Below are 26,422 nucleotides of genomic sequence, written 5' to 3'. Positions count from 1 at the left end.
ACATGTTGCAACCTTTTCTAGGCAGCAGAAATCCTGGGACTTCATGTAGACATGTGGAGAATATTCTAAATTCTATAAAGACGGTAACTTAAGTCAGGATTGAAGCACTAACTGCTGCCTAGTAAACTCCATGGTTGCATAAATGCCCTTAAATGAATGCTCTAATTGCTTTCACATATAACCCATGCTTCTCAGTGAAAATGAGACATGGTGTTTTGCTAGAGAGGAAATTGTGTGTAGTGAGTTAGTCTTGACATGTGTGCTAAATTTCTTTTGAAACTTGCGGCTGTTTGTCACTGCTCTAAGCAGGCATTAATAAATAAAAAAGCTAGCCTCAGAGCAGGTCAATTTACTCCTTTAGTGAGCAGAGCCAGAGGACGCCCCTCTGGAGAATGCATAAATGGAAGGCAAATTTTTTTTCTCCTCTTTCTTTTGTTCTTTTTTTTTTTTTTTTTTTTTTTTTTTTTTTCCATTTGTCCTAGTCCTTACACAGTGTTACTGAGCATCTCTAGTGGCATGAGTTCACTAATAGATTAAGTTTATATGTGCAAGGGCTAGAAAAAGTGTTGGTCTTTATAGTGTACACATACATTTTACAATATGTGTATCAGAAGGTGTAAAGAGATGTGCATAAAGAATGGGTAAAAATAAAATACAAAATAAGGAAAAAGAATAATATGACCATGAGTAAAAGAAAGGAGAAGGAGTAAAGTAAAGTGTCATAAAAGGAAGTGGGTTTTAAATTAACTGATTATTAAAAAGGAAAATATGCTCAATAAACAGTGAGGAATAACAGGGAGCCAGATACAAGCGCTTTTATTTAAAGATATATAGGATATACCTGTGAATGCAGGAAAGATCTGTTTTTGCTTCCAGCCTTTGCATACCAAAAACTTGAAAAACAAGAGCTAATTTAGGTCCAACTTTCTGCAGATGATTTTGAGCTTATTGAATTTGACTGTCTCAACACCCACCTCTGCAAATATACACTTTTGCACCTGCAGCTTCAGCAGAGCTTCAACTATGCAAATATCATATGAAATAAGAACAGACGTAGCCCTTAAGAGGGTTGAGGGATAAGGGAAAGCAGGCCTTAATAAGTGAAAGGACACCATAAGGAAACATATTGCTGAGTGCAGCAATAGCTGTAGTTCATATAATGGCTGTAGTATATACACCTATAGTATTTTCCACTGCAAACTAGAGCATAGTAGAGGAACAACAGTGACATTTGGCCCAAATTGTTTTTTTAAGTGAGTTAACCGCAGAAAAAACATCATTATAACCTATAATTATCTTCAGTAGATGTGGGGTGGTGGTAGCTCAGAGGTTAAGGGTCTGGGTTACTGATCGGAAGGTCAGGGTTTCAAACACCAATATTGCTGAGCTGCCACTCTTGGGACCATTGAGCGAGCCCCCTAACCCTCTGTGCTACAGAGGTGCTGTAACACAGCTGACTTATGCTCAACTGTGTTCAACTACCTTCAGCAGCAAATACTTTGAATAATCACATTCTGTATGACTTTAACATTCTCTCACATCCTTATAAAGGAATTTTGGTTCATTCTTCCTTAAATGATGTTTCAGTTCATTAAGATTTAAGGGCACTTTTTTTATGCATAGCTCCTGCTACAGCAATACAGTCATGTTAAGGTCAGGACATTGACTGGGACATTGCAACACCTCGATTCTGTTATTTTTCTGCTATTTTTATTGTAGCTTTGCTGGTCTGCTCGGAATCATTGGCTTGTTACATGACACTGTCACGACTATGGCTCAAACCAGGGTCATCTGTGTGACAGGCGAATGCATTGACAAAGTGCAGAGAAAAAAGAAATACAGGGCAAAAAACAGAAACCAAGAAACAATGGCAGAAAAAAACAAGGCAACACAGTGAGAAGAATTCAAACCGGAAACTTACAAAAACACAAGTGTAAGGGGGAAAAAAACGAACTCAGAAAACACTTGCAGGCTGCCATCCTTCCTCCCCACTAAAAAGTACACAGCCTCTGCAGGAGAAGTGGATGTACAGCTAAAGCCCGCCACCAGTGCCTCCATAATGTGTATAATAACGCTATACAAATAAAAATGAATTGAATTAATTGTTCATGGCGCACTCAGGATTTGAAGATGAGAATATTCTTTAAGGAGAACAGGTGCCGGGGAGCAGATCAATAGCACAGTCACAGACAGTAAGGGTATCTTTTGCTAAGCACGGCCTTTTAAATGATTATATTGCATGGGGACAGATTGATGGGTTCTAGGATCTCAGGAGCAACCAAATGGGGACTCTGAAGCAGGCAGTTGGTGTGGCAGGTGGGGCACCACTTGCAAATTATCCCTTTGGACCAGCCAATAATCTGGTTATGGTGGACGAGTCATTGATCCCTGAAAATGAGGGGGAACCACAATAGAGACAACACCGTTTCACCATGTGCCGATCGCGATCCTGGAGTAAGAGCTGAGCGTTGCTTTACTGTATCGGTTTCGGTGCAATCTAAGATGGTTGAGGCTCTGGACTCCCCCCTGTGCATCCCTACTGGGTAAGACTTTAGCTGACTGTCTACGATTATACCCCAGATGTGTGGCTTAGTTAATGAGTGCCTTGAGAGTATCAGGAGACCATTTTGGACCATCCATCCACTCCCTGCCGGAATGTGTAATTCCAAGATGTATAGGGGATGCTGCACAATGGTACACATGGTTTAGTCCCAACTGTTGCAACCATCATATTCAGAATGACCTTATTTATTGGAGACTAATTCCAGATGAAAAGAAATTCCATCTGTACTGTGTCTAATTGGAACCAACTTCACAATACAAGACAATAAATTCTGTTACTGTTATATAGCAAACAATTAACTGGATTTTTTATCTATCATGGAATGGCCTGCCAATATCCACATCTAAATCCTGTTAAACCGCTCTAAGATTAACTGTTTCAAAAGTTCAGACAGAAATATCAAAGTAGCATAGAACAACTTTTTAAAGAGACATAGCTAATTATTTCAGTTAAATATTAAAATAAATAAATTGCTTAGATGCCATTAGTGTATAAAGTTGATAAGATAAGATATAACTTTATTAATCCAGATGTAAATTCTTTCCAGTTTTCAATAACGCTAAGAGGGGATTTTTCAATGAAAATAAAGTTTATAAAATCTTTATATATTTGTTGGAAGAAGTAAATTGTAAAAAATATGAAGTGTGTATGCCTCACAAAAAAAAACAAAAAAACATTGTCATTATGTAAGATGTAATACTTTTTTCTTTTTGCATTTAGTGGCAAAAAAAAAAATTCAAATGAATTTTAAATCTTTTTTTATTATTATTTCTATTATTATTAATAATCTTATTAGTAAAAATAAATATTATTAGTTAAGTCAACTACTAGCAGCAACCACCTTTTAGAGATACTGTGGGATGGGAAACGGAGACAAACAATTGTACAAAATGTACATAGACAAAAATTAGTTAACTACACATATAATCAAACAACCTACATGGTTTGATAATAACCTATTTAAATAATCAGGAATATGACTTAAAAGGCCAGAGTGTTGTAGCCCAACTAATGTCTTTATGACTTTTCTAATGAGTATTTTTTTATATAAAATTTCTTACATTAAGACTAATTAACTGTTATTTCTATTTAAAAATAAAAATACATTTATTCCATTACACAGGCAACATAATGGAAAAAGATCTGTGACTATAAGCAGCAATTATGCCCTGTGAATTAATGATTGAATTAACATACAAAAATTAATTTAAGCTAATTTAACTAATTTAAGGGTATTTGCATCCAAATAGGGTACAAATGCCAGCCCTGTTCCCACTTCAGAAGGACCAACATTTTTCCAACAAACTAAAACAATCCAGAAATGCAACTTTTTATTTCAAATACTAGAAGTATTTAGTGAATTAGTTTGTGACTGCTTGAAATTTGGAACCCATTGGCATCACCAGACATTGAGGTTCTTACCTAGCAATGCTTTGTTAGGTCTTTACTGCACCTGTCTTCAGCTCCTACGTGTTCTTAGGGCAGTTAGCCTTAAGTTTTATGAACCAGTTCTGTTAGTATACAAACATTCTTATAAGACGAGATATGCTTGGAAGTTGGCTTTTTTCTTAATGTTGATTTTGCTCCGAAACTATATGAGATTTTCAAAAATGTTTTTGGCAAAATCTAAACTCTTCCTGATTTTGATGCTTACCTGTGGTATACATTATGTGGGAAACCCCCTATATTTACTCTGGTAATAGCTTATATTATTTGTTGACCTTACAGCACATATAAAATATGTTATAATTTCCTGCTCCCAATTTGAAAAGAAATATGATCATACATTTTGTGTTTGTAAACAGTAGTATTTCTGCCTGTTTTATCAATGCCTGTGTTTAGCATTGAATTTTTGTTTATGGTTCCTATTGAAAGTAGACATGAAAGGCTTTTCTCACATAAATACAAGAAACAGATTACAAAAAGTATATTAAAATTAGATTACAAAAAGCTTATTATAATATAAACAGGCAAACAAATACAAAACACCAAGCATAAAAAACAATAATACCCAGGAGTGGGTCAGGCAGTTGGCAAGCAACAAAATAAGGGCAAAACATCAACGTGAATGTGTCTTGGCTAAATCTTAATAAGAAGTATTTCACGTGTTTATACTGAGTAAACAATGTCCCAGAAGCCCATTTACCTTTATTAATGTGAAATGGAACTGCCAGTATACTAGCAGAAATGGGTGAAGCTAAAAATATGTACCTTGAGATCATAGCTATTATTAAATTTCATCTTTCATGATATCAGATATGTAGAAAGTCTTTAAAGGCCATAGCATTACAATTTCACTTTACAGGATGTAAGGGGCTTAAAGCTGTTCCTTTGCAAAAGGTTCATGAGACATGATTTGGCAAGTTTGATGTGGAAGATTTAAAGTGGCTGGCACAAAGAACTAGCCTCAACTGTGTTACATCCCAGTCTAGGGTTGGGCCGCACAACATGATTACAGGTGCGGGGTGGTGGATAAAAGGTGAAGGTGACTATCTGTTATTATGAGAGATAAAGAATGGAACACAAACACTGGGGTATATAAAAATGGGAGATATATTGAGATATGTATAGTACAGCAGCAGGATAAACTTCAGGGTGGACCAAGGCCAAAATAACAAACAAAAACTCTTTTTACAAAACCTAAATTACCTAAAAAAAATAAACCCTACAAACCACTTCCCTAACTTCCTCACCAAAACAGGGAAGAAACCCACACCCAACACAAATGGTAGCCACACCCCTACTACAGTTGAACACCACCACTAAACACGTTTGGTTTGAATTGGACATATATTTTTCCCGTCCGTCTCACCAGATATCTGTGTCCTCTGTAATGCTCTTGTGACTAAATAGGCAAATCCAACAAAGCCACGCTTGAAAATCTACTAGAAGAGCATCCTAGAAATCTGTAATTTATTACATCAGCAACAGGTTGATTAAATATGGAATAGGATGTTATAAATGCAGATCTGAGTGTAATGGTCTGGTGTTCACAAATCTTTGGCCACATAATGTATATTTATGTGTTTTTGAGACAGTAACTTTGTGTTAAATCTGCCTTGTGGAACAACTTTCACTAAGATGTTAAGTCAGTTTGCGATTCATGCTTGGTATTTGGCTATTATGATACTTTAAAGTTTGCTATGATTTGGTCTCTCACATGTTTTTTTTTCCTTTAGCTCCGACTCAGTTCTTCCCTGGATTCCACCCTCCAGTGCCAGTCGATGAAAGACACACACAGGGCCGTTACATCTATGAGCCCTCTTCATTGTCACCGCTCCATGTGTAAGTGACAATAAGACACATTCTGATCAACACTATATTATCTATCAGAGCCCTTACAAACATGACTTTTTTTTTATTTATGAGAACCTGCCCTTTTGCTAATTTAGGAACATGTAATAAGCCACAACTACAATATCAGAATCCTGCAAGCTCATTGATCTGACACTGCTGCAAATGTCAGCACTTGCATTTAATGTTTTTTACTCACATGAAATACAATAAAACAATTCATGTTTATGAGGATCATTGGTATTATTAACATTGGTATTATTAACTACATAGATTTGGCACACAGGTCTGCAACAGGTATTTGCAATCTCATAAGCTCATATGTTATTCACAATAGAACATAGAAAAAATATCAAATGTTTAAACCTGTAAATTGTTAATTTAAAAATTAACCATAAAAAAACAACAACATTTAAATTAATTTCATTAATTTGATGACTGCAACACATCTCAGAAAAAGTTGGCACATGTACAAGTTGACCACTGTGTGGCATTGCTTCATTTTTTTTTTTTACACATTACTGTTTTAAAAAGGGGGCATTTTACCTGCAGGGTCAGAATTTTTTTTTTAACTACCAGCCTACAAACTTGCCCAACAATATAAATAAAAGAATTGATGCATTTTTAAATTGTAACATAAAATTAACTTCTGATTGTTTTATTGTTTGCTGCTCAACATTTAAATTATTTTGATTCTTGGCACCTTTTTATTTTATTATTACTACCCAAATTCCACAAAAGTTGGGATGCTGGGTAAAATGTAAATACTATCTCATCAGCCCATATTTAACAAAACAAAATTGAATTTTGTTGGCTGCAACATATAAAAAAAAAGTTGTAACATGCTAGAAAAAAGAAACAGCTGGAGGAAAATTTTGCAACTGATCAAAATTAGGTTAAATGGCTTCTCTCAGAAGTAATGATGGTCAGAGGTTCATCAATCTAGAAAATGTGTGTCTACAAATTGTGGAATAGTTTCAGAATATGTTCCTCAACATCACATTTCAAAGGAATTTCATCATCTACAATACAAATTATGATAAATGGATTTTATGAATTTATAGAAATGCTATCTGTGCACAAGGGACAAGGGTGAAAATCAATATTGATATTGAAAGTCTGTAATGTAAATCACTGCATGGAACTCAGAAACACCTCCAGAAATGATTTCCTGTGAACACGATTTGCCTTGCTACCCACAAATGCAGGTTAAAGCTCTATCATGCAAATAAGAAGCCATATGTGAACATGATCCACAAACACTACCATCTTTTCTGGTCCAAAGCTCATTTAAAATGGACTGAGGCAAAGCAAAAAACTTCAGTGGTCAGAAAAATCTAAATTTTAAATTATTTTCGGAAACCATGGAGAGCATGTCCTCCAGACTAAAAAGAAGGGAAACCATCCTTGTTATAAGTTTTTAATTGAAAAGCCTGCAACTCTGATGCTATGGGGATGCATTATTGGCCAAAATTTTTAAATATGGGTTATGGCAATTGGATTCAAAAGTACTTTTTTTTTTTTTTTTTTTGTAAGTAATACATTTCCACATTTACAGTTTAAACATTTAATATGTTTTTTTATGTTCTATTGTGAATAAAACATGGTTTTTGAGATTTGCAAACCATTGCATTCTAATAATTTTAGATTTTATCTGATAGATTTGTTTCTGATGTCATTATATGGCCAATCTATTTGCATCAAGATACAAATCATCTATTTTGTAAATAGAATCTTGTCCTACATAAGGAATAATACATAATGAGGTATGCTGTTAATAAAAAAAGTAATAAAGAAATTGTGGAGTGGTGTGAAAAAACACAAAAGAAGAGTAACTATGAAGTTGATTATTGTCATAACATCATATTTCTAAATATTCCTTTTAAACCACTACAATTTAGCAACTGCATATTTTTTCATTAAAGAACATGTCTTTCTTTGTAATTGTCAATCAATAAGTTTATTGATGTGGGGGTATCAAAAAGTTTAACATTTGTTCATGTGACATGTCTGTAATTTCTTACTATAAAAAATTTTCCTTATTATTGAATTAAGCACATTAAAATAAACCTAGCAGCTGATCAATTGGCAGACGTGCCATAATATAAAAATTATTCAGCCCCTTCTGACCGATAAGAATTAGCATACAAGAGTCATTAAGAAATTTAGCTAGTTCGGTTTACAATATAATATAATATAATATAATATAATATAATATAATATAATATAATATAATATAATATAATATAATATAATATAATGATAATGATAATAAATAATAATATATAATATAAAATAATAATAACACCAATAGTAGAGAAGTCGGTATAATAGTAAGTGGCAGGTACATTGTGCACAGTGTGCAAAAAATAAGGCAGAGAATAGGCATGTGCAAGTGCATCATGCACTTTGTAAAATGTATTGTAATATAAATTGTACCAAAATTATCGTATAAACATAACTAGGACCAAATAAATTTTTTTTTTAATTTTGTGATCTGTCTAGAGAACTGATTCTTGGTTGGATGGTGTCCGTCTCTAGGTTACGTATGTAACCCTAGTTCCCCGAGGGAACTAGAAGCTGCGTCGCAACACTTTGGGAATGCCTCGCGTTGTCCACGCTCTGAACCACGTGTAAAATATGGCCAATAGGCAAGTCATGACGTCATCGGCAGGCGACATCGCGACAACCAAGAGCTACAAAATGGCTGCGCGGTGGTAGCAACATTAGCTTCTTCAAAAGAGATAAGGTAAGCGCCGCAGGGTGTGTGGCGCAGGCAGTGTCTCGTTCCCTCTGGGAACTAGGTTTGCATACGTAACCTAGAGACATTCCCCATTCGGGAAATCGAGCTGCGTCGCAACACTTTGGAAACGAGTGTCCAATCACACCAAACTGATCAGACCCCGTCTAGTGTATGAGAGCCTCACAACCAGCACGTAGGACAGAGCATTTTGATGGGAATGGTTATAAAGCATTTTGATGGGAATGGTTATAGGCGCATTTCCAGAATGCTGAATGTTCCTGTGAGCACTGTGGGGGCCATTATCTGGAAATGGAAAGAGCATCAGTTCACCATAAACCGGGCACGATCAGGTGCTCCACGTAAGATCCCTGTCCGAGGAGTCCAAAGAATAATCAGGAGAGTTCGCCAAGAGCCAAGAACCACTCAGGCAGCACTTCAGGAAGACCTTGCATCAGCAGGTACTGTTGTTTCAAAGAAAACTATAAGCAATGCACTGAACCGCCATGGCATCCATGCACGCTCACCACACAAGACTCCATTGCTGAATAAAAAGCATGTTGAGGCTCAGTTAAAGTTTGCGAAAGAGCATTTGGAGAAGCCTGTGGATTATTGGAGACTATAGTATGGTCAGATGAAAGCAAAATTAAACTTTTTGGCAGTCATTCTACACACCATGTTTGGAGAAGAAATGGCACTGCCCACCACCCCAAGAACACCATACCAACAGTTAAGTTTGGATGTGGAAGCATCATGGTTTTGGGCTGCTTTTCAGCAAGGGGTACTCGCAGATTTCATATTATTAAAGGCAGGATGAATGGAGAAATGTACCGGAACATTCTGGATAAAAATCTGCTGCCATCTAGCAGAAAGCTGAAAATGAAAAGAGGGTGGACATTTCAGCAAGACAATGATCCCAAACACAAGGCCAAGGAAACAATGAAGTGGTTTCAAAGAAAAAAATTCAAGTTGCTTGAATGGCCCAGTCAATCACCTGACCTAAATCCCATAGAAAATCTATAAAGAGAACTGAAGATCAAAGTTCATAAAAGAGGCCCAAGAAACCTTCAAGATTTAAAGACCATTTGTGTGAAAGAATGGGCCAGAATCACTCCTGAGCAATGCAGACGACTTGTCTCTCCATACAAGAGGCATCTAGAAGCTGTAATCACCAACAAAGGCTTTTATACAAAGTATTAAATAAAGTGTGTTCAATACTTATTCCCTGTGTCATTTCACTTTATTTATTATGACTCAACTTGTATACTTAAATGGAGGGGTGGAGGGAGACACCCGCTGGAGGGGGGCCGTGTGCTTGGTGGCCCTAAGGGTTAGGTCGGCAGTGAGACTCAACTCCTTAATGTCCTCAGCCCTAGAGCTAAGTCCCTCAGCCATCTACCGCAACAAATTAGCCTGGTATGCCTGCAACCAACAATACTGTGGAGGCAACCCGCAGCCTGACCCGCTGCCGTGTAAGCCTTCCCCACTAAGGCCGACGTAGCCCCCAACGGCTTAGTAGGGAACACCGGGGCCTTAAGCGATGATGCTATGCTAGGGGAGAGATAGCTAGCTAGTGTCTCTTCCACACACGCCATCGCCCCGTAGCCGCACTCCTTAGTCCCAACTACATTCACGTATAGGGAGGTTTTTTTTGGAAAAAAGTATGTGCTGCTCCCAGGACCTGGATTCCTTGGTGTGCAGGTTGGGGAAGAACGGTAGGCCGCGGCGCTGTGGCTGTGACACGGGGAGCGCAGAAAGCGCTCATCCAGCTTACTGGGTGCGTGCTGCTTCTGCTTTTCGACCGGCCAAGCTAGCTCAATCTTGGACACGGCCTGCGTCACGACCTCAAGGAGCTCTTCATACTGTGAGGACTGTGAGAAGTCCGTGGGCTCGCTAGTGTCTATCATCTCATCCTCTTTAGAGGGAGAGATGTGGAGCACAGTGCTGCTCGGCAAGAGCCGGACCGGAGCCGCAAGGGAGAGCGCTCTCCTTGAAGAGCGCTCTCTGGGAGCGAAGCGTGTGCATAGCCATGCGGCTCCAATGCAAACTGTGGACCCCCTCGAGAGCCCATGGTGCATGCTCCACTACCAAACAAACAACGTATCGGTCATGCATATCCTGCCCCGTAATGAAACGGGGGCAAGGATATACACACAGCCATTTTTTTGCTTGCTAACCATGCTCGAACAGAATATCACACACAAAAAGCTTACCTGAACAAGCAGAAGCTAATGTCACTACCACCGCGCAGCCATTTTGTAGCTCCTGGTTATCGCAACGTCGCTTGCCGATGACGTCACGACTTGCCTATTGGCCAGATTTCACACGTGGTTCAGAGCGTGGACAATGCGAGGTGTTCCCAAAGCATAGCGACGCAGCTCGAGTTCTCAAATGGGGAACTAGGGGTATCCAACTAAATTTTGCCTTTAATTTGGTACCAAAATAATGTAATAAAAAAACATAGCATAGTTGCTACCAGTTTGCAAACCTGTGTGCACAAAATTGACATATGGGATTTCACAACTGATCCACAGTTTGGACTGAATTCTTCTCTGTGAAAGCAAACTTGGTATTAGTGCATGAATTTTTGTTTCAGTGCTTTAGTTTTGGCATGTAGGTTTATAATTTTATTGTGCATCCTGGTACTTTTCATTAATCTGTGCTTAGGGCATTGATCAGTATATGGGCTACAAATAGGTTGGAGCAGATACTTGATCCATATTTTGTATCAATTTCTTTATTATTATATTGTTTTCCTCTCTCTCTCTCTATCTCCTTTTCTCTTTTTCTTGCTCGCTCTTAGACACACACAAACAAATTTACACAATGTACACATTTATGGAGAGTAATATCTCTCCAATGCTTTAATGCCATTAAGAGTTATGATTTTTTATGCCATCTCCACACACTACTTGGGCTATAGAGCAATGTAAAAAGAGCGAGAAAATGAAAAGCACTACAGTCATGATTGATGTCCTGTGTCAGCCCAAACAAAATAGCAAATATAATTTAGCGTTTAGCTTATGTGGAGATAATGGGACAACACATGACTCAAACAAGACTCAGATACGCAATTCGCCATGCTTTATCAAGTGAGCAGGCAGGAGGAGAGAATCACGGAACAGGTTACAAAGAGAGAGAGAGAGAGAGAGAGAGAGAGAGAGAGAGCACTCCAAAGGAGCAAGAATTATATTAAGGTGAAATTGTGTACCTTTCTTACCTTTATCTGCATTGTGCGCTTGACTTGGCGCACCTATATTTAAGTGGTCAGGTGGTACTTGCTTAACAGGGTATGAGACATACATCAGCCTCTATTCATAAAAAGAGGAAATATATATGGCAAAAAATAATGAGATGATACTGTTAATATTTTGTGCTGTTCTGGTGAATATTATTTAGAGAGTTTGTATTTATAAAAAGTTAATATTATAAAAATTAAATATCAAGCTAATATTGAAAAACCTGCTATTTTATTTTGGTAGCACAGTTCAGTGCATACAAATATGAATGAAGCTTTCATACAGTCCCCTCTAAATGTATTGGTTCTAGATTTTCCTGTAAACTGAAAACAAAGATTTATATTAGATGATAGATTAGATTGGGATGATAGACAGGATTTCAGCTGTCAATTCCTTACATTTACAATGGAAGGTGTTAAAAACTTATAGCATGTCATCCTTTGTTTAAACACAATCATTTTTTAATAATCAAAACATATAAGCTTAAGTGTGCCTGTTAGACTGACTTTTTGAGTAATTAATACTTATAAATAGTTTAAACCTTGGCTTTTGCCAGTGAAGGCAGCCCATTTTAAAGCTGAGACAAAAAGGAGAATTGACAATGACTGTTGAACATGACAATGACTGTTGACCTCCAAATTTCCTGTATCTCAATGTTATCTGGGCATGTATAGAATGTGCAGAACAAATGGGAACCCCCTTCTCAAAGCTTACATAGCCCTCCTTTAGAGATCTTGTAAAGTCCATGCCTTGGTGTATTCATGATGTGGCTAATTGGTGTATACACACAAAGTATATACTGTGTTCACACAAAGTATTATAAAAGTTACATTTCTAACATAAAATTTGGCCCACTACATAAATTCTACATAGTGGTTTTAGACAATTAAATGTTTTTCTATCTCTGGTGTATTAAAAACAATTTTTTTACGTTTGAAAGTGTGATGTGCCTGACAGTTATCTGTCTTTTCTTCATGCTGTATGGATTCTATTTGACAGCAATGGAGCTATAATGGTGGGAAGAAATTGTATTTCACTCTGTCAAACAGCATGTCAGACATTTGCTGTCAACATTGCACTTTTTTGCTGACATTTAAAAATTTTAAGTCCATAATTGAATGAGGTCATAAAAATGACACATGCTTGGAGTGTGAATTAAGTTAACTAACAGCTATGTTTCTGTTTGATGGTTCGGTTTCAGTCCTTAATCGGTGTCCCTGGGTGTACCTGTGTAGTGTGTGTATGCTATGTGCATTTGGTTTTGATGGAGTCTGGGTATAGAGGTTAAGGGGAAAAAAATAAATTGTTTTAAAACAAGTTCTACTTGGTCAACAGAATTAATCGTTATTAGTCCTCTTAAATATATGCCTTAGTACAGGCAGGATATTATTGCAGTACTTCCCCATGCTGCTTCTCATTACAGGCTGTAATTACAGCTGCTTTTACCTTGAGGCTGTGCTATCAATCTAACCAGCATGCCTTCAGTTGTGAGTGGGCATCAACGTCTATACAAGAAAAAAAAATCCCCAATGGTTATAACCATCTCGTTTTCCTTGCCCTTCGCTGATCTGCTCAGTAGCGCATTATTATTTTGGAAGACTTTAATTGAAACATGTTTATTTATTACCCCTTTGGTTTGAGTGGAGGCCGCTAGTGTAGTGCACTAACCGCCACTAACAGCCTTTATATGAGAGAACAGAATTAAATTAAAAGCTCATAAAATGAAATATGCTCTATATTAGCTGTTTGACACTTAATTTGCCTCTGAATGAGCAGAGGAAATCACAAATTAACTGTTCTTTGTGTTCTTTCTCCCGCTTTCTCCCATGGCAGAGCTATTAGACCAAAAGAAAGTGCAATTATGAACAAGAATAATTCATTCAAAAGAGAGCCCCAGTATGCTGTTCAATATTAAAGAGTTACAGGAAAAGAAAGAGCAGGAAAGTTCACACTGTTTTAGCCTAGTAACCTGTAAGACTACTGAGTTATTAGTTCCTGCTCTAACATACCTCTTAGATTGTCAGTTTTATTAACAAGCCTGGCTAAATGAAGTATTTTACTTGTATAGTGCATGCGTTCTCTGAACAGTGAAAGTTTACACATACTGACCCAATGTCATGGGTTAGAGGAAGGCATTCTGACACAAAAACAGTCAGTAGCATCAGCAACAACTAAACAGGGCCGATGGGTATCCAAAATTCAAAGAAGACTTTATAAGCAGAAATATAGATTCCCACAAGACAAAAGCCAGATAAGTGTCTTGCTATGGCCTCTATAGTTCTGCTCCCAAAGTCTTTTTTGAATTTTGGAGTGTGAATTGGAAGCAAGATTTCACACAGAAATCCAAAAAAATCCACAGAAATCCTTAGATTGTCATCTAACTAATAAATGGAAAGGGCAAAATCAAGAAAAAGAAAGTAGCAGAATTCATTAATAAGTTAAGGTTTTAGGTTGACCAAGTAAATCTCCAGACTTTATTCTAATTGAGCATGCATTTAAACTCTTATCGATGAGACTGAAGGAAGAGCCCCGTTCTAAACTACCACCAAAAGCCCCCTCCCCATAATAAATAAAATAAAACAAACAAACAAACCAGACACCAACTGAAGGGAGTTGAAGTCTAAGCCCAGAAATCACAAAGGAAGAATGCAAGATTATGGTGGAGTCAGTGAAATGCCAGCTTGATGTAGTATTTGCAAGCAAGGGAAAGACACATGAATATTAAATGCTATGTAATATTACAATAAATAATAAGTTTGCTGTTCCAAAGCTTTTGCAAACCTGAAAATAGAGTGATCTGCCACCACTGGTGCACTGTTCAAAATAAATGTGAAAGTCAGTCTAATTTTATATTTATTTTTCAGCTGTTTTTACATTTAGATTAAAAAAAAAGATTATTTTGTCTGGTGTCTATCAGAGAATTCATTATATCTCTCTGGGTCTGTTCAACTGTTTAAATAATAATAAAAAAAAAGTTTGTACTGCCTTAAAAAGCTCTTTTAAATAACCCTGTTTTGCATATGAATTTTTTTGTTGACTTCATGCTTTTTGTGTTGCTACTTCATTGTTTTGTTTTTTGACTAAATACACCTTATATACATATATATATATATATATATATATATATATATATATATATATATATATATATATATATATATATATATATATATATATATATATATAGTGCATACTGTACTGGTTTCACACACAAACACGTATGTCTGGTCACTCACAGCCATTATGACAGTGACATCTACTTGAACACAAAGGTAGAAATTGTTTATTTTACAATGCTTATAATTTTTTTTGTGTATTACTGTAGTTCAATTATGCTGTGCCTAACCTTTATCACGTAACTAAAATGAAATGTGTGTAGCTGCAATGTTTGTTTAATCAGGAAAAAAAAGCAAAATATTCCAATCCCAAATTTGCATGATGTATAATTATAATTAACAGAACATTTAATACACAGAAAAACATGCATATAATCTTGTGCAGTATAAGGAACGATTTATTACAAACCCAGCATTCCTTGTTTAAAGTAAATGCCCATTAGGTAAGATATGCACAGTGGGGTCCATAAAATTAGAGACAGTAGTGAAAATACTTTGCTTCAAATGAAATCTAATAATTTTCATACAAATTTTGTATTTGTATTATATAACTACAGTGAATCATAGAATCTTTGAATTATTTAGGTTTCTGTGTATATAGTATATACCTTAAGCATGGTAAAATTACATTTAAATCTTGTATATGTTTATATATATATATATATATATATATACTAAACATATAATTTTTTTTAAATTATGATTTTATTATTAGGGTAAAACGTTAACACATTTATTTTAACGGCACTAATTTTATTAACGCATGATTAATGCTGCGTGCATTTCTATTAAAAATAAATAAATATAAAATGAGGCCAAATGAAAACCCTCAACGCAACACATTTATTCATGACATCCTTACTTTACTCAGATATAAAAAATAATCTACTCCATTGAAAAAAAATTTTTTTATCAATAAACATTTGTTTTACAGCAAGACTCAAATCAAGCACCAAATTACGCCACGATACACACACCTGGCAATTAAAACTGTCTGTGTGGAAACTAAGCAAAAGTTCCGTTTGGTGTTTATATAATTTAAAACACCATAATTACTTTAAAACATTTACAAGAATATTTTGTCTTCATGCTCTATGTATGGTTTCACTAATGATAAACATACATTTGCATTAAGTATCCATATTTGTCCATGCCCATGTTGATTAGATTATTAAAAACTTAAAAAGTTTTAATTTAAAGTACATTTAAAACAGCTAAAAATGTGTGATTAAGTTAAGAATAATTACGACTTATTTAATGACAGTCATAAGATTAATTGTAATTAAATATTTTAATCGATTGACAGACCTCTTATAATTATATATATGTGATGTCTTCAAAAGATTTTTGGACTGTTTTGTCAATAATGAGATTGTTCTGATTTACTGAAAAACTAAAGTTAATCTAACTGAAAAAAAAGTGAAAAGATAGAAATGATCAAAAAAAAAAAAAGAGATTTGATTCTTGACAGTGGGCACCTATTTGCCCTTTTAAACTGGGATAAATAACTAAAGCTACCTTGCATTTCTCTCCCTCTGTCGCTCTTTCTTAATCCCTCGTTCTTGCACTGTGGTGCATGGTCGGCCGTTCAGGCAGTTGCTGGCTTCATGATTAATGATGTTTATAGTTGACACAAAGCTCCCTTATTTATCTGTATTGCTGCTCAGCAGATACCATCAGTCACCTGAATGAAAAATATTCACTCATACCAATTTTGCAGTATAATTGAGTGGAGTCACTTCCCCTCTGTCTTCTTTTTCCCCCTTCCCTTCTGTCTCCTTCTCTTTCTTCTCTTTCTGCACTATCTGGCAGTCTTATCATTGCCACAGTAATTTTTGTGCTGCCTTGTTTGATATGGAGAGGTTGGCTTTAGCCACATTTGACATTAAGCTGCTTCAATTTTCCTGCAAGAAAGAGCGATTGAGAGAATGAAAAGATGCAAAGAAAGTTACGTGCCACTTTTAAAAATGACTGCTTTTTTTGAGCAATTTCAGGATTTCAAAAGAAGTGAGATAAATTCTGAAGGAGAAATTGGAACAGATTGAAGTCCTATCTGCCCATCCTCTCTTTTTTTGGGTAATACATTGGTTTTGTAGCTTAAACGGTTGACCACTTTTTTCCTATTATAAGCCTTCAAGAGAAAACAGAATATTATGCAAAGATCAGGCTATAAGTAGTGTGAAGCTAAATATAATATAATAAATAATTAATTAATAATTGAGGGTCCTTTCAAAAGTTGTTACATAATTGTATTGAAAGTTATTATTATTATTAATTATTAATAATATATTAATAATATTACTGGTAATTTTATTATTGCTTGGTATAAATGAAATATTTGATTAATTGAATTAAAACAATACATTTGTTATATGTGATGGCTGCATAACTTGTGTAAAAAGATAACAATGAAAAGAAATAAACATTTTATTTTTATGGTGTCAAATACAGTACTTACCAAGTGTTTTGTGCCATAAATTCTAATATGACGATAATATGCAGGATTGTTGGATTGACAGTTGAAAGACGAAAGTGTGCATAGTGTGCATAGCTAAGTGGTCAATACACGAACTGTAAAATAATTAAAAATAAAATACAAGCACTTAGTCTCTATCTATCTCTCTCTTTCTCTCTCTCTCACTCTCTCTCTCACTCTCTCACTCACATCTCACACACATGCACACACACACACACACACACACACACACACACACACACACACACACACACAAACCAAATTGCCATTTTTATGCCATGGACCCACATATACAAATAATTCAAACATATTCAAATAACGTGCACAGACTCATCCCCTAACAGAGGACTGAGCATCCCTGAGAATTATAAAAATTAAATGATGACACCAAACTTACTGCCATCATTGAAAAAAATAGACATGCCGAGGTGATCAGACACTGAACTCCATGACTAGTGTGCAGAAACACATTATGCATGGTAGATTAAGGCCTGGGAAAAGCCCTGCTTAAGCCCTAGATCTGGAGCTCTTCCACAACAATCAGCTAAAATGCTGTTCTTTCCAATTAGGTTCACCAACAAATAGTTTGCTTGTAGCCACACAGATGTTTAGTCCAAATCCTACTCTTGTTCTGGTCTTATTGTATGTGGAAATGTTCTTACACTACTATTAAATATTGGCACGAGTTATACTTTAGATTTTTCAATCTATCTATCTATCTATCTATCTATCTATCTATCTATCTATCTATCTATCTATCTATCTATCTATCTATCTATCTATCTATCTAGCTAGCTAGCTAGCTAGCTAGCTATCTATTAAGTATTGTGTTATTGGGATTATGTAGTGTGCAGTGTGTGTTATGCTGGAAAACAGGGCTTTCCATTCCTGAAAGTTCAGTGCTTCAGGCTGTTCTTAGGCACCCTTGGGACTTCTTTCAGCAGGTAACCAGCTTTACAGAAAACTACTGCAAATCCTGCAAAAAAAAGCATCTTTTACTTCGTTCTCTCTATATCTCTTTTCCTTTCTCTTGTCATTCAGGTCTCCCCTTACTTCTTGTTAAAATAGTAAATGGAAGTGCCATTATGGCCATGCAATGGCCACTATGTGCAGAAATGGGTTTAATGAGATCCTTAAGCATTAGATAATCACAACAATAAAAGTGTTTTGTTGTGATCATGACATTAAAAAAAAAATCTTATTTTTTAAATAAAAATCTCAGCTTACAGTAACTACTTAACTGAACAAGTTTGCAGGAATTACGCTTATTTTTTTCCTTAATTGTCAATAATAATTAAGTTAATAAACACAAAACTGTGTTCAAAACATTTGACTGGCATTTGCGTCATAAGTACAAATCTTCCTAATGGATAAGTATGCACATGCATATGATTATACATTTGTATTTGTGCGTTTGTGTTTCTGTGGTCACATTCTCCCACTCATATTTTATCTGCAATGTTCTTTGTTATTCTGTTAAACAGCTGTCTCTTTCTGTGTCCCCCCCCCCTCTCTCTCTCACTTACACTCACTCTTACTCTTTCCCCTACACATGCACATACACACATTGCCCCTCCCAACTGTTCACTCATGATTAAATATCAACGCAGTGCGCTTGACATTTTATTAGTCCAACAAGATGGATGAAATGGCAAAGATAAAGTAGGCTAAGCATGCACCCTCCCCACTGAAGTCTGACTCCCCTTGTTTCTTTCCCAATTTACTAGAGGAAATGTATGAGAGATGGACTTTTGAGGGGTAAAGTGTGTGTGTGTGTGTGTGTGTGTGTGTGTTTGTGTGTGTGTGTTTGTTTAGTTTACTTTTCACTATTTCTTTAATCAAGTCTCCTAATGACTCCTTGCTGCTCTTTTTTAAAGTTGAGTATCGGTGATTACGTTGTTTTAGTAGCATTAACAAGCCATGCCCCCACACACAGGCACTGGGTAGTTCACTTGTGTAATCCCTAGTAATTCTCGCTCTGTTTATTTAACTGGAATACAGGATTTCCAGACTCCAATGCTGTGTTATCTCGTGTTCCACTGAAGTTAGGACACAGGGCACTCACCAAGAGAGAAAGAAAAAAAAAGACTTACTTTGTCTATTCTCTTTATTCACGTGAAAAACAGCTTACCTGGCCCTTGTCCTTTTTTGCTTGAAGCATGCCTGAGGTTCAAACATTTCACAAACAAAGGTTAAGCATGCCTCCACATTGGCGTGTCCTGGCATTGCAGCTACACTATCACTGTACTTTCCGAAGTAATTGATACCTGGCTTAGAATAAAGTAAAAGCTTGACCACACTTGTTTTTTTTTTTTGTGTAACTGCATTTTTGTGTGAGATTGCAGTGATGATTGTAATTTTTTGTTTACTGCTCTTTTTTGGAAAACTTTGCTCAAACTGAGTCAATATAAGCTATGTATATATTTATCTGCAAGTGTCAGTCTGTTTTTAACATTAATTTTAAACTTTCCACTCTGTCATTGGTATTGTCATTATACTTTATTAAAGATCTGGTAAAGTAAAATAGTTCCAATACTTTAAACAATCTAAGCATTAGTCAAGTTAAGTCAAGAAGCTTTTTATTGTCATTTCAACCATTTATAGATGACGCAGTACACAGTGAAATGAGACAATTCTCCAGAACCCTGGTGCTACAGTAAATATAACAACATAAAACAACAAAGCTACAAGAAAACAGATCTTAGGACTTAAGTAAGTTGTCCTCGCCACATAAAGTGCATCGTGTGCAACTTGTCACAAATAGTCAAGACAAGACAGTGCAAACAGACAACAGAAGACAGTGTAGGACAAATACACAAAACACAGAATAGCACTGCCAGTAAACCTACTGTATGTTATACAGTACAATGTGCAAAAGAGTACTGTATACAGGACTGTACTTGTAACACAAAATGTAACCCAAAAGGTTGTGCAAAACAGCAATAGCAGCAGTCAAATCGATGTGCAAAAACAGCATGCAAACAGTTATGTGGTTATAATAAAATAATAATAGAATATGGGTGTGCTGAAGATGTGTGAAATGATTATTGAGTGTGTGTATGAGTTCAGATTTGTAGCAGCTCAGTAACACACAGTTGAGTGAGTGTGTGTGAGTTTTAATTTCAGTTCAGTTTTGTGTGTTGAGAAACCTGATGACTTGAGTGAAAAAACTGTTGCACAGTCTGGATATGAGGCCCAAATGCTTCGGAACCGCTTCCCCGATGGTAGGAGAGTGAAGAGTGTGTATAAGGAGTGTGTGTGGGGTCGTCCACAATGCTGTTGTCTTTGAGGATGCAGCGTGTGGTGTAAATGTCCATAATAGAGGAGAGAGAGACTCTGATGATCTTCTCGACCGTCCTCAGTAGGGACTTGCGTTCCGAGACAGTGCAGTCCCCAAACCAGGCATTGATACAGCTGCTCAGAATGCTCTCAATTGCCCTGCTGTAAAATGTGGTCAGGATAAGTGGAGGGTGATGTGCTTTCCTCAGCCTTCTCAGGAAGTAGAGATGCTACTGTCTTTCTTGGTGAATTAATAGTGTTTAGTGGATTTACCTACCTCTATCAAGATTCTGAATTAGCTCTGTACACTTTTAATACCCTAGCGTCAATATAATAACTATTTGCCATGCACTCTAATTTAGCAGTTTACAGCTAGCTAGGATAAAAGATCCAAGGTGCTCCATCTTTGCAATGCACATTTATTTTAAAATATTTACCTTGCTAGATAACAACTACCATTGCTTTAACAAACTAACATAGCTCAGCAAAATCTATATACTGTATAACAAATTACGTAACAGAAGATAGCTAGGTCATGTTCTTGTTAAAGAGTTGCCTATAATAAACATATTTAGCTAGTTAACTGTGATCACCCCAAGCATCTCGAAGATTGATGAAAACTTGCAAATTACACTTATAATTTATCGATGAATCTTAGTCAAATTCATTCTCACATATTGATAAAAAAAGTATTAATTTGTATAAGAGGTTTCATGTATATATTATCTATCTTATATTCCTCTTCAGCAAATATTCAATTTGGTTTAGTTTTAGAAAGATGTTTGGATTATGCACATGCACATTGTGCAGCAACTGACTAACATTTCTTGGTATATACACAAACACACACATTTCTTTTATATATGGCTGCATGTTGAGGAGTTAACTCATTTAGGGATGTTTTTTAATGTAATGTAAAAACAAAACAAAAGAGCATTTAAGTATGCAAGGTAAATTTTTGTTTAAAATAATACACAGACATTTTGTTTAGTTTGTTTAGAGTATACAATAAATATAACATAACCAACATTGTATAATAAATAAATGATATATGCATAAATTAAATATACAAACATTAAAAACACGCATTTAAGTAGTAAAGCTGCAGTAAATCATGTATGAGTTAACAGTTGTAGTAGAAAATGCTATAAAAAGAGAATGGAACGGAGAAATGCAGAAAGCTAACAGGCCAGATAGAAAAAAGGGGGGGAAAAAAGCAAATGCATTAGCATTCACTGAAAACCACAACAGTAACTACAATTTTTTTCGTTTACTGCTGCTGTTTTTTGCTGCTTTCAGATTTAGCGTTTGTTTTTTACCGTTTTATTTGACTCTATCACTATGTTTTGAGCGAGGTGGTTGCGCAACCTGATGCTTGCGAGTCACGACAGAACAGATCCAGTGCGACTGTCCCGAAGTTAGCAAACAGTTTACACAACAGCAATTTATTAAACTATAAAATTTTTACATGAGGATTATACAGTTTTTGCTTACCGTGCTTTCATCCATGACTTGGCACGCACACTTTTTCCTCCTGCCGATTGACCTGTACTCCGTCATTTCGCAAGCGGCTGTGTTATCTTACCGTCACGCTAACCTGTAACTTGAGAATCCTGCCTATATATATAAATGTCTGTGTGTTTGTGGTTGAGCAGATTGAAGTACGTTATTAGGAATGTCTTTTGATTGTCACTGCCACTGCCATTGTGGTAGATTGAGTTGGAAATGCAATTTTAATATTTAAAAAGATTTTGTTCATACCCTGTAATTAGTCTTTGCAGCCTTTTGATTCATGGTGCCTAGTGGTATGGACACCAATGTGCACAGTTTAACTATTTTGTAAAAAAATATATATGAATATTATATTTAACCCTAACCCATGATATTAACATTATCATATGGATGCATGCCATTTTTCAAAGTAATCTATCTGCATATGAAATTAGATATTTTTTTTTGTCTCTGCTGTGGATAACTCTGTACTTACAGCCTGCCAGAACTCTCAATGTATCATCACAAATTATTTGGGGGCATATACTGTGGCAAAACTTGTTCCAACAAAGTACCAACAAAGTACATTAATTAACGTTGTTCCTGTTAAAGTGGAAAATGACTGCATAATTAAATGAAGTAAGATTTTGATAATTTAATTACTTCTTTTTATGGTGATCTCTTGTCCCTTTCTTAAGAAATGTTTGCCATGATTTCTGCTGTACTACTTCTGCTATCACACATTTCTGTGGGCACAGGGCACGATCACACACGACAATGCTATCAATGTTAAGCTGTTAAATGAGGGTGGCTCCAGCGGTTAAGGCGCTGGGTTGCCGATCGGAAGGTCTGGGGTTTAAGCCCCGGTATCGCCAAGCTGCCACTCTTGGGCCCTTGAGCAAGGCCCTTAACCCTTTATGCCCCGGGGGTCCCTTACGAGGGAAATATCAAGGTCCTGACGTCGGAGTGACGTGGGGCCGCCTTCCCGTGGGCTCACCACCTGCAGGAGGGACCGTAAGGGACAGTGCTGTGAGGATTGGGCTGCAGTCGAAGGCGGGGGCCTGCTTAGACTGCTGCCCCCGCGACCCAAATTACGGATAAGCGGGAGAAAATGGATGGATGTTAAGATGACAGTACAGCAGTCTGTCAGTCATCTGCATGAAATGTATCTTTCATTCATCACATGCTAAGATGCAGCTTACTTCATGTTGTTTCAGAAAAAACACACACACTGACTTATTCTGATTAATAGATGAATCAGTATTATGGTAATTGTATGCAATAAAATAGTTTAGATTTGAATAGTTTAGTTTTATTATTATCACACAAAGTATTATAACAGCAAGGACAAAACTTTTGTTTTTGATATTCGCTGATGAAATTGTTTTAGATTAAAAGATGAATCTGAAATGATAAATCAAAACTTCAGCTTTTCTGTTTAATATGTATATATAGGCATATTAAAGAGTAAGTGAAGGAGGTATAAAAAGACCAAGCAATGGTGATAATGGAGAAATAGATAATGATGAGAATAAGTGAAATACAAAAGTAGCCTTAAATAAAAAAATCTAACTCGATAATTTGTACTCATACATATAACATGTAGAGCTGCAGATAAGGTGACAATTTCATGTAAATTTAACAGATGGGATGGCATGTTGCTGCAAAATACTGTGGTACCCATGCTGGTTAAGTGTGATCTTAATTTAGAACTAATCAACAGTGTCACCAGCAAGCACCCCCACACCATCACAAATCCTCTTCCATGCTTCACTGTGGGAACCACAAATTCACTAACTGTCCATTCATCTTCTGTATGTCTAACAAAGACACAGCAGTTACAACCACAACTCTCAAATCTGGACTCATCAGACCAAAGGAAGTTTTTCACTGATATACTATTTATTCCTTGTGTTTCTTACTCAATCAAGTCTATTCTTCTTGTGGTTATTCTGAAGTAGTGAATTCTTTGCCACAATTCGACCATGAAGGCCTGACTCACACAGGTCTCCTCTGAACAGTTTTACACTTTCTTTCTTTCTTCATTTTTTTTTACTCACCAATACAGCCAATGTTCTTGACATGTTGCAGCCATCGAATTTATAATGACCTTATTTTTTCTTTAAAATGGATCATTTTCTGTGTTCTGAGATATGTAAATAAAATATGGGTGTCATGGATGGACCAAACATCAGAAACCGAGAGTAATACAGAATGTTCTTTATTCGCAAAAGGTACACCTAACTGAGTGTACCTATGTATACATAATAGGCTAAAAATAGTGTGTGTGTGTGTGTGTGTGTGTGTGTGTGTGTGTGTGTGTGTGTGTGTGTGTGTGTGTGTATATATATGTGTCATTTGTAATCTTATAAGATGTGTGTGCATATTGTGAATGCATTTAATGTAGGTGGTTACATGGCTTTCTGTTTAGATTTTATTAAATGTACCCAAATATAAGTCGCACCCACTGAATTTGACAAAGATTTTTATTTTGAACATAAATACACTGCACCTGTCTATAAGCCTACATTGAAACTAATGAACTTTACACTGGCTTTAAAGAAAGACAGTGCCTGTTACACGGCTTGTATCTAAACAGTAGCCTACCAAGAAAGTTATTGGTCACTGTCTTCCTCCTTCTTTTCACAACAATTTATCTCGGGAGTTTTTCTTTTGGCATCGTCAAGTGTTTAAAAATCACCATCGGTAAAGCTTTTCTCCCGATGCCATGCAGCTCAAACACAGGTGAAGTGCGTTTTTTCATGCACGGTTGTTTTCAGCATGAGGAATAATTTGCCTTTCCTGTTGCGCACTTTAATATAAAGAGTTTCATTGACTCACCCTAACCCGTTCAGCAATTTCATTGGTCTAATGTTATGTCTCTCAGTTTTTTGGCTTGAAGCTTGTGAAACCGGGAAAAACCCAGGAAAAATCCATAAATTAGCCACTTCATTGTTTAAGCCGCAGAGTTCAAAGCGTGGGAAAAAAGTAGCGGCTCATAGTCCGGAAAATACGGTATTTGTTTAAAAATATAATTTAACTACATACTAAAACGGTGATTTGACTTCTGTTTTTGGCTTATGGTTAAGATAGAGTCGTTTATTATAATAAAGATTTCATTTGCAGATATCATTTTACCAAATTTTTTATTATTACTTATTATTATTTCTTATTATTATATTCTTCTTATTATTACTTTATTATTACACCAACAGCGAGTTAGAACACACAATGACTTTTAACATTGTGGTTTTGGTTACGTTATCTCCATGCCAACCAAATCTGTTGTGTTTCAGCTGTTGTAAAACCAGGCACTTGGTACATGTTTCCCCAGGCTGTAGTGGGTAAAGACAGCACAGGCAGTAAAAGCATTGTTATGGCTCAGAAGTGTGGAACAGTGGAACAGTCTGCTTAAGCTAATGGTGTGCTCACGGTGCATTCTTAGTCCTTGGATCGAGCAAAATTAGCTAGCATGGTAGCTGTGCGAGGTCACTCTGAGAAACCTGTTGAGAAACCTGAAGTGTTACTTCTGGTAAAGACTGACCCAGTATCCAGCTTGAGTGTGAATAATCCTGGGAGTATTGCATTCGCTGTGCAGGTTGAGTTTAGCTCACAGAAGAATAATGCAGAGCTTGACACTGGTGATGCTGTAAATAACAGAAAGGACAGCACTACTGAAGATTCAATGTTACAAGAGTGAACACAGGCATTGTGATAGTGGAAGTTAAACAGATCATTTTAAAAACTATAAATAAAAAGAAGGAAAGTGTTACAATAATAAAACAGTAGAGAGAAAAAAAACAGAGAAAAAAGTGGAAAATTAAAGTTATACAGACAGTGATCTTTGACCTCCAGTGTTTCTTTGGTAAACTGCTTTGTCAGTAAAGATTACAGTATAAATTATAGCATACATTTCTTAAAAGTAACAATAAATATGAGAATGGTAAAAATCAGTGATTACTTCTCAGTCTTCAAAAGACTGTTTGAAAATAAAGTGACTAATGAGTGAAGGCTTTTATGATAATAAACAGTGTATAATTTAAAGAAAATCATGGAAGATTTTTTTTAAAGGATGAGACAGAAAAGAAGAGATATCTTGTTTATGCTACATATACATAGAAACAGTAAAACCTTTGTTGAATGGACTAAAGCATGGGCCTTTCCTGTCTCAACCACAACACTTCCACCATTAAAGGCATAACTATTTTATTTTCTGGAGAAGAT

At 36.0% G+C, this 26,422-nt stretch overlaps 1 protein-coding gene across 7 annotated transcripts in view; it reads left to right on the top strand.

The window, feature by feature from the left end:
• The window catches only part of gli3 (GLI family zinc finger 3), a 165,102-nt gene that overhangs the window by 83,873 nt on the left and 54,807 nt on the right, over positions 1-26,422 (top strand). For 6 of the 7 annotated variants that reach the window (XM_083529800.1, XM_083529802.1, XM_083529801.1 and 3 more), the window contains one exon: positions 5,743-5,848. The exons of the other annotated variant lie outside the window; for it this stretch is intronic. In XM_083529800.1, coding sequence (XP_083385926.1) covers positions 5,743-5,848 — 106 coding nt within the window. The remainder of the gene's footprint in view (positions 1-5,742; positions 5,849-26,422) is intronic. 7 annotated transcript variants of the gene reach the window in all.

This window comes from Silurus aristotelis, assembly GCF_946808225.1.
Source record: "Silurus aristotelis genome assembly, chromosome: 25".
Classification (NCBI taxonomy): Eukaryota; Metazoa; Chordata; class Actinopteri; order Siluriformes; family Siluridae; genus Silurus; species Silurus aristotelis.
Note: the sequence above shows the minus strand (reverse complement) of the source record. Positions and strands in the feature narration are given on the sequence as shown.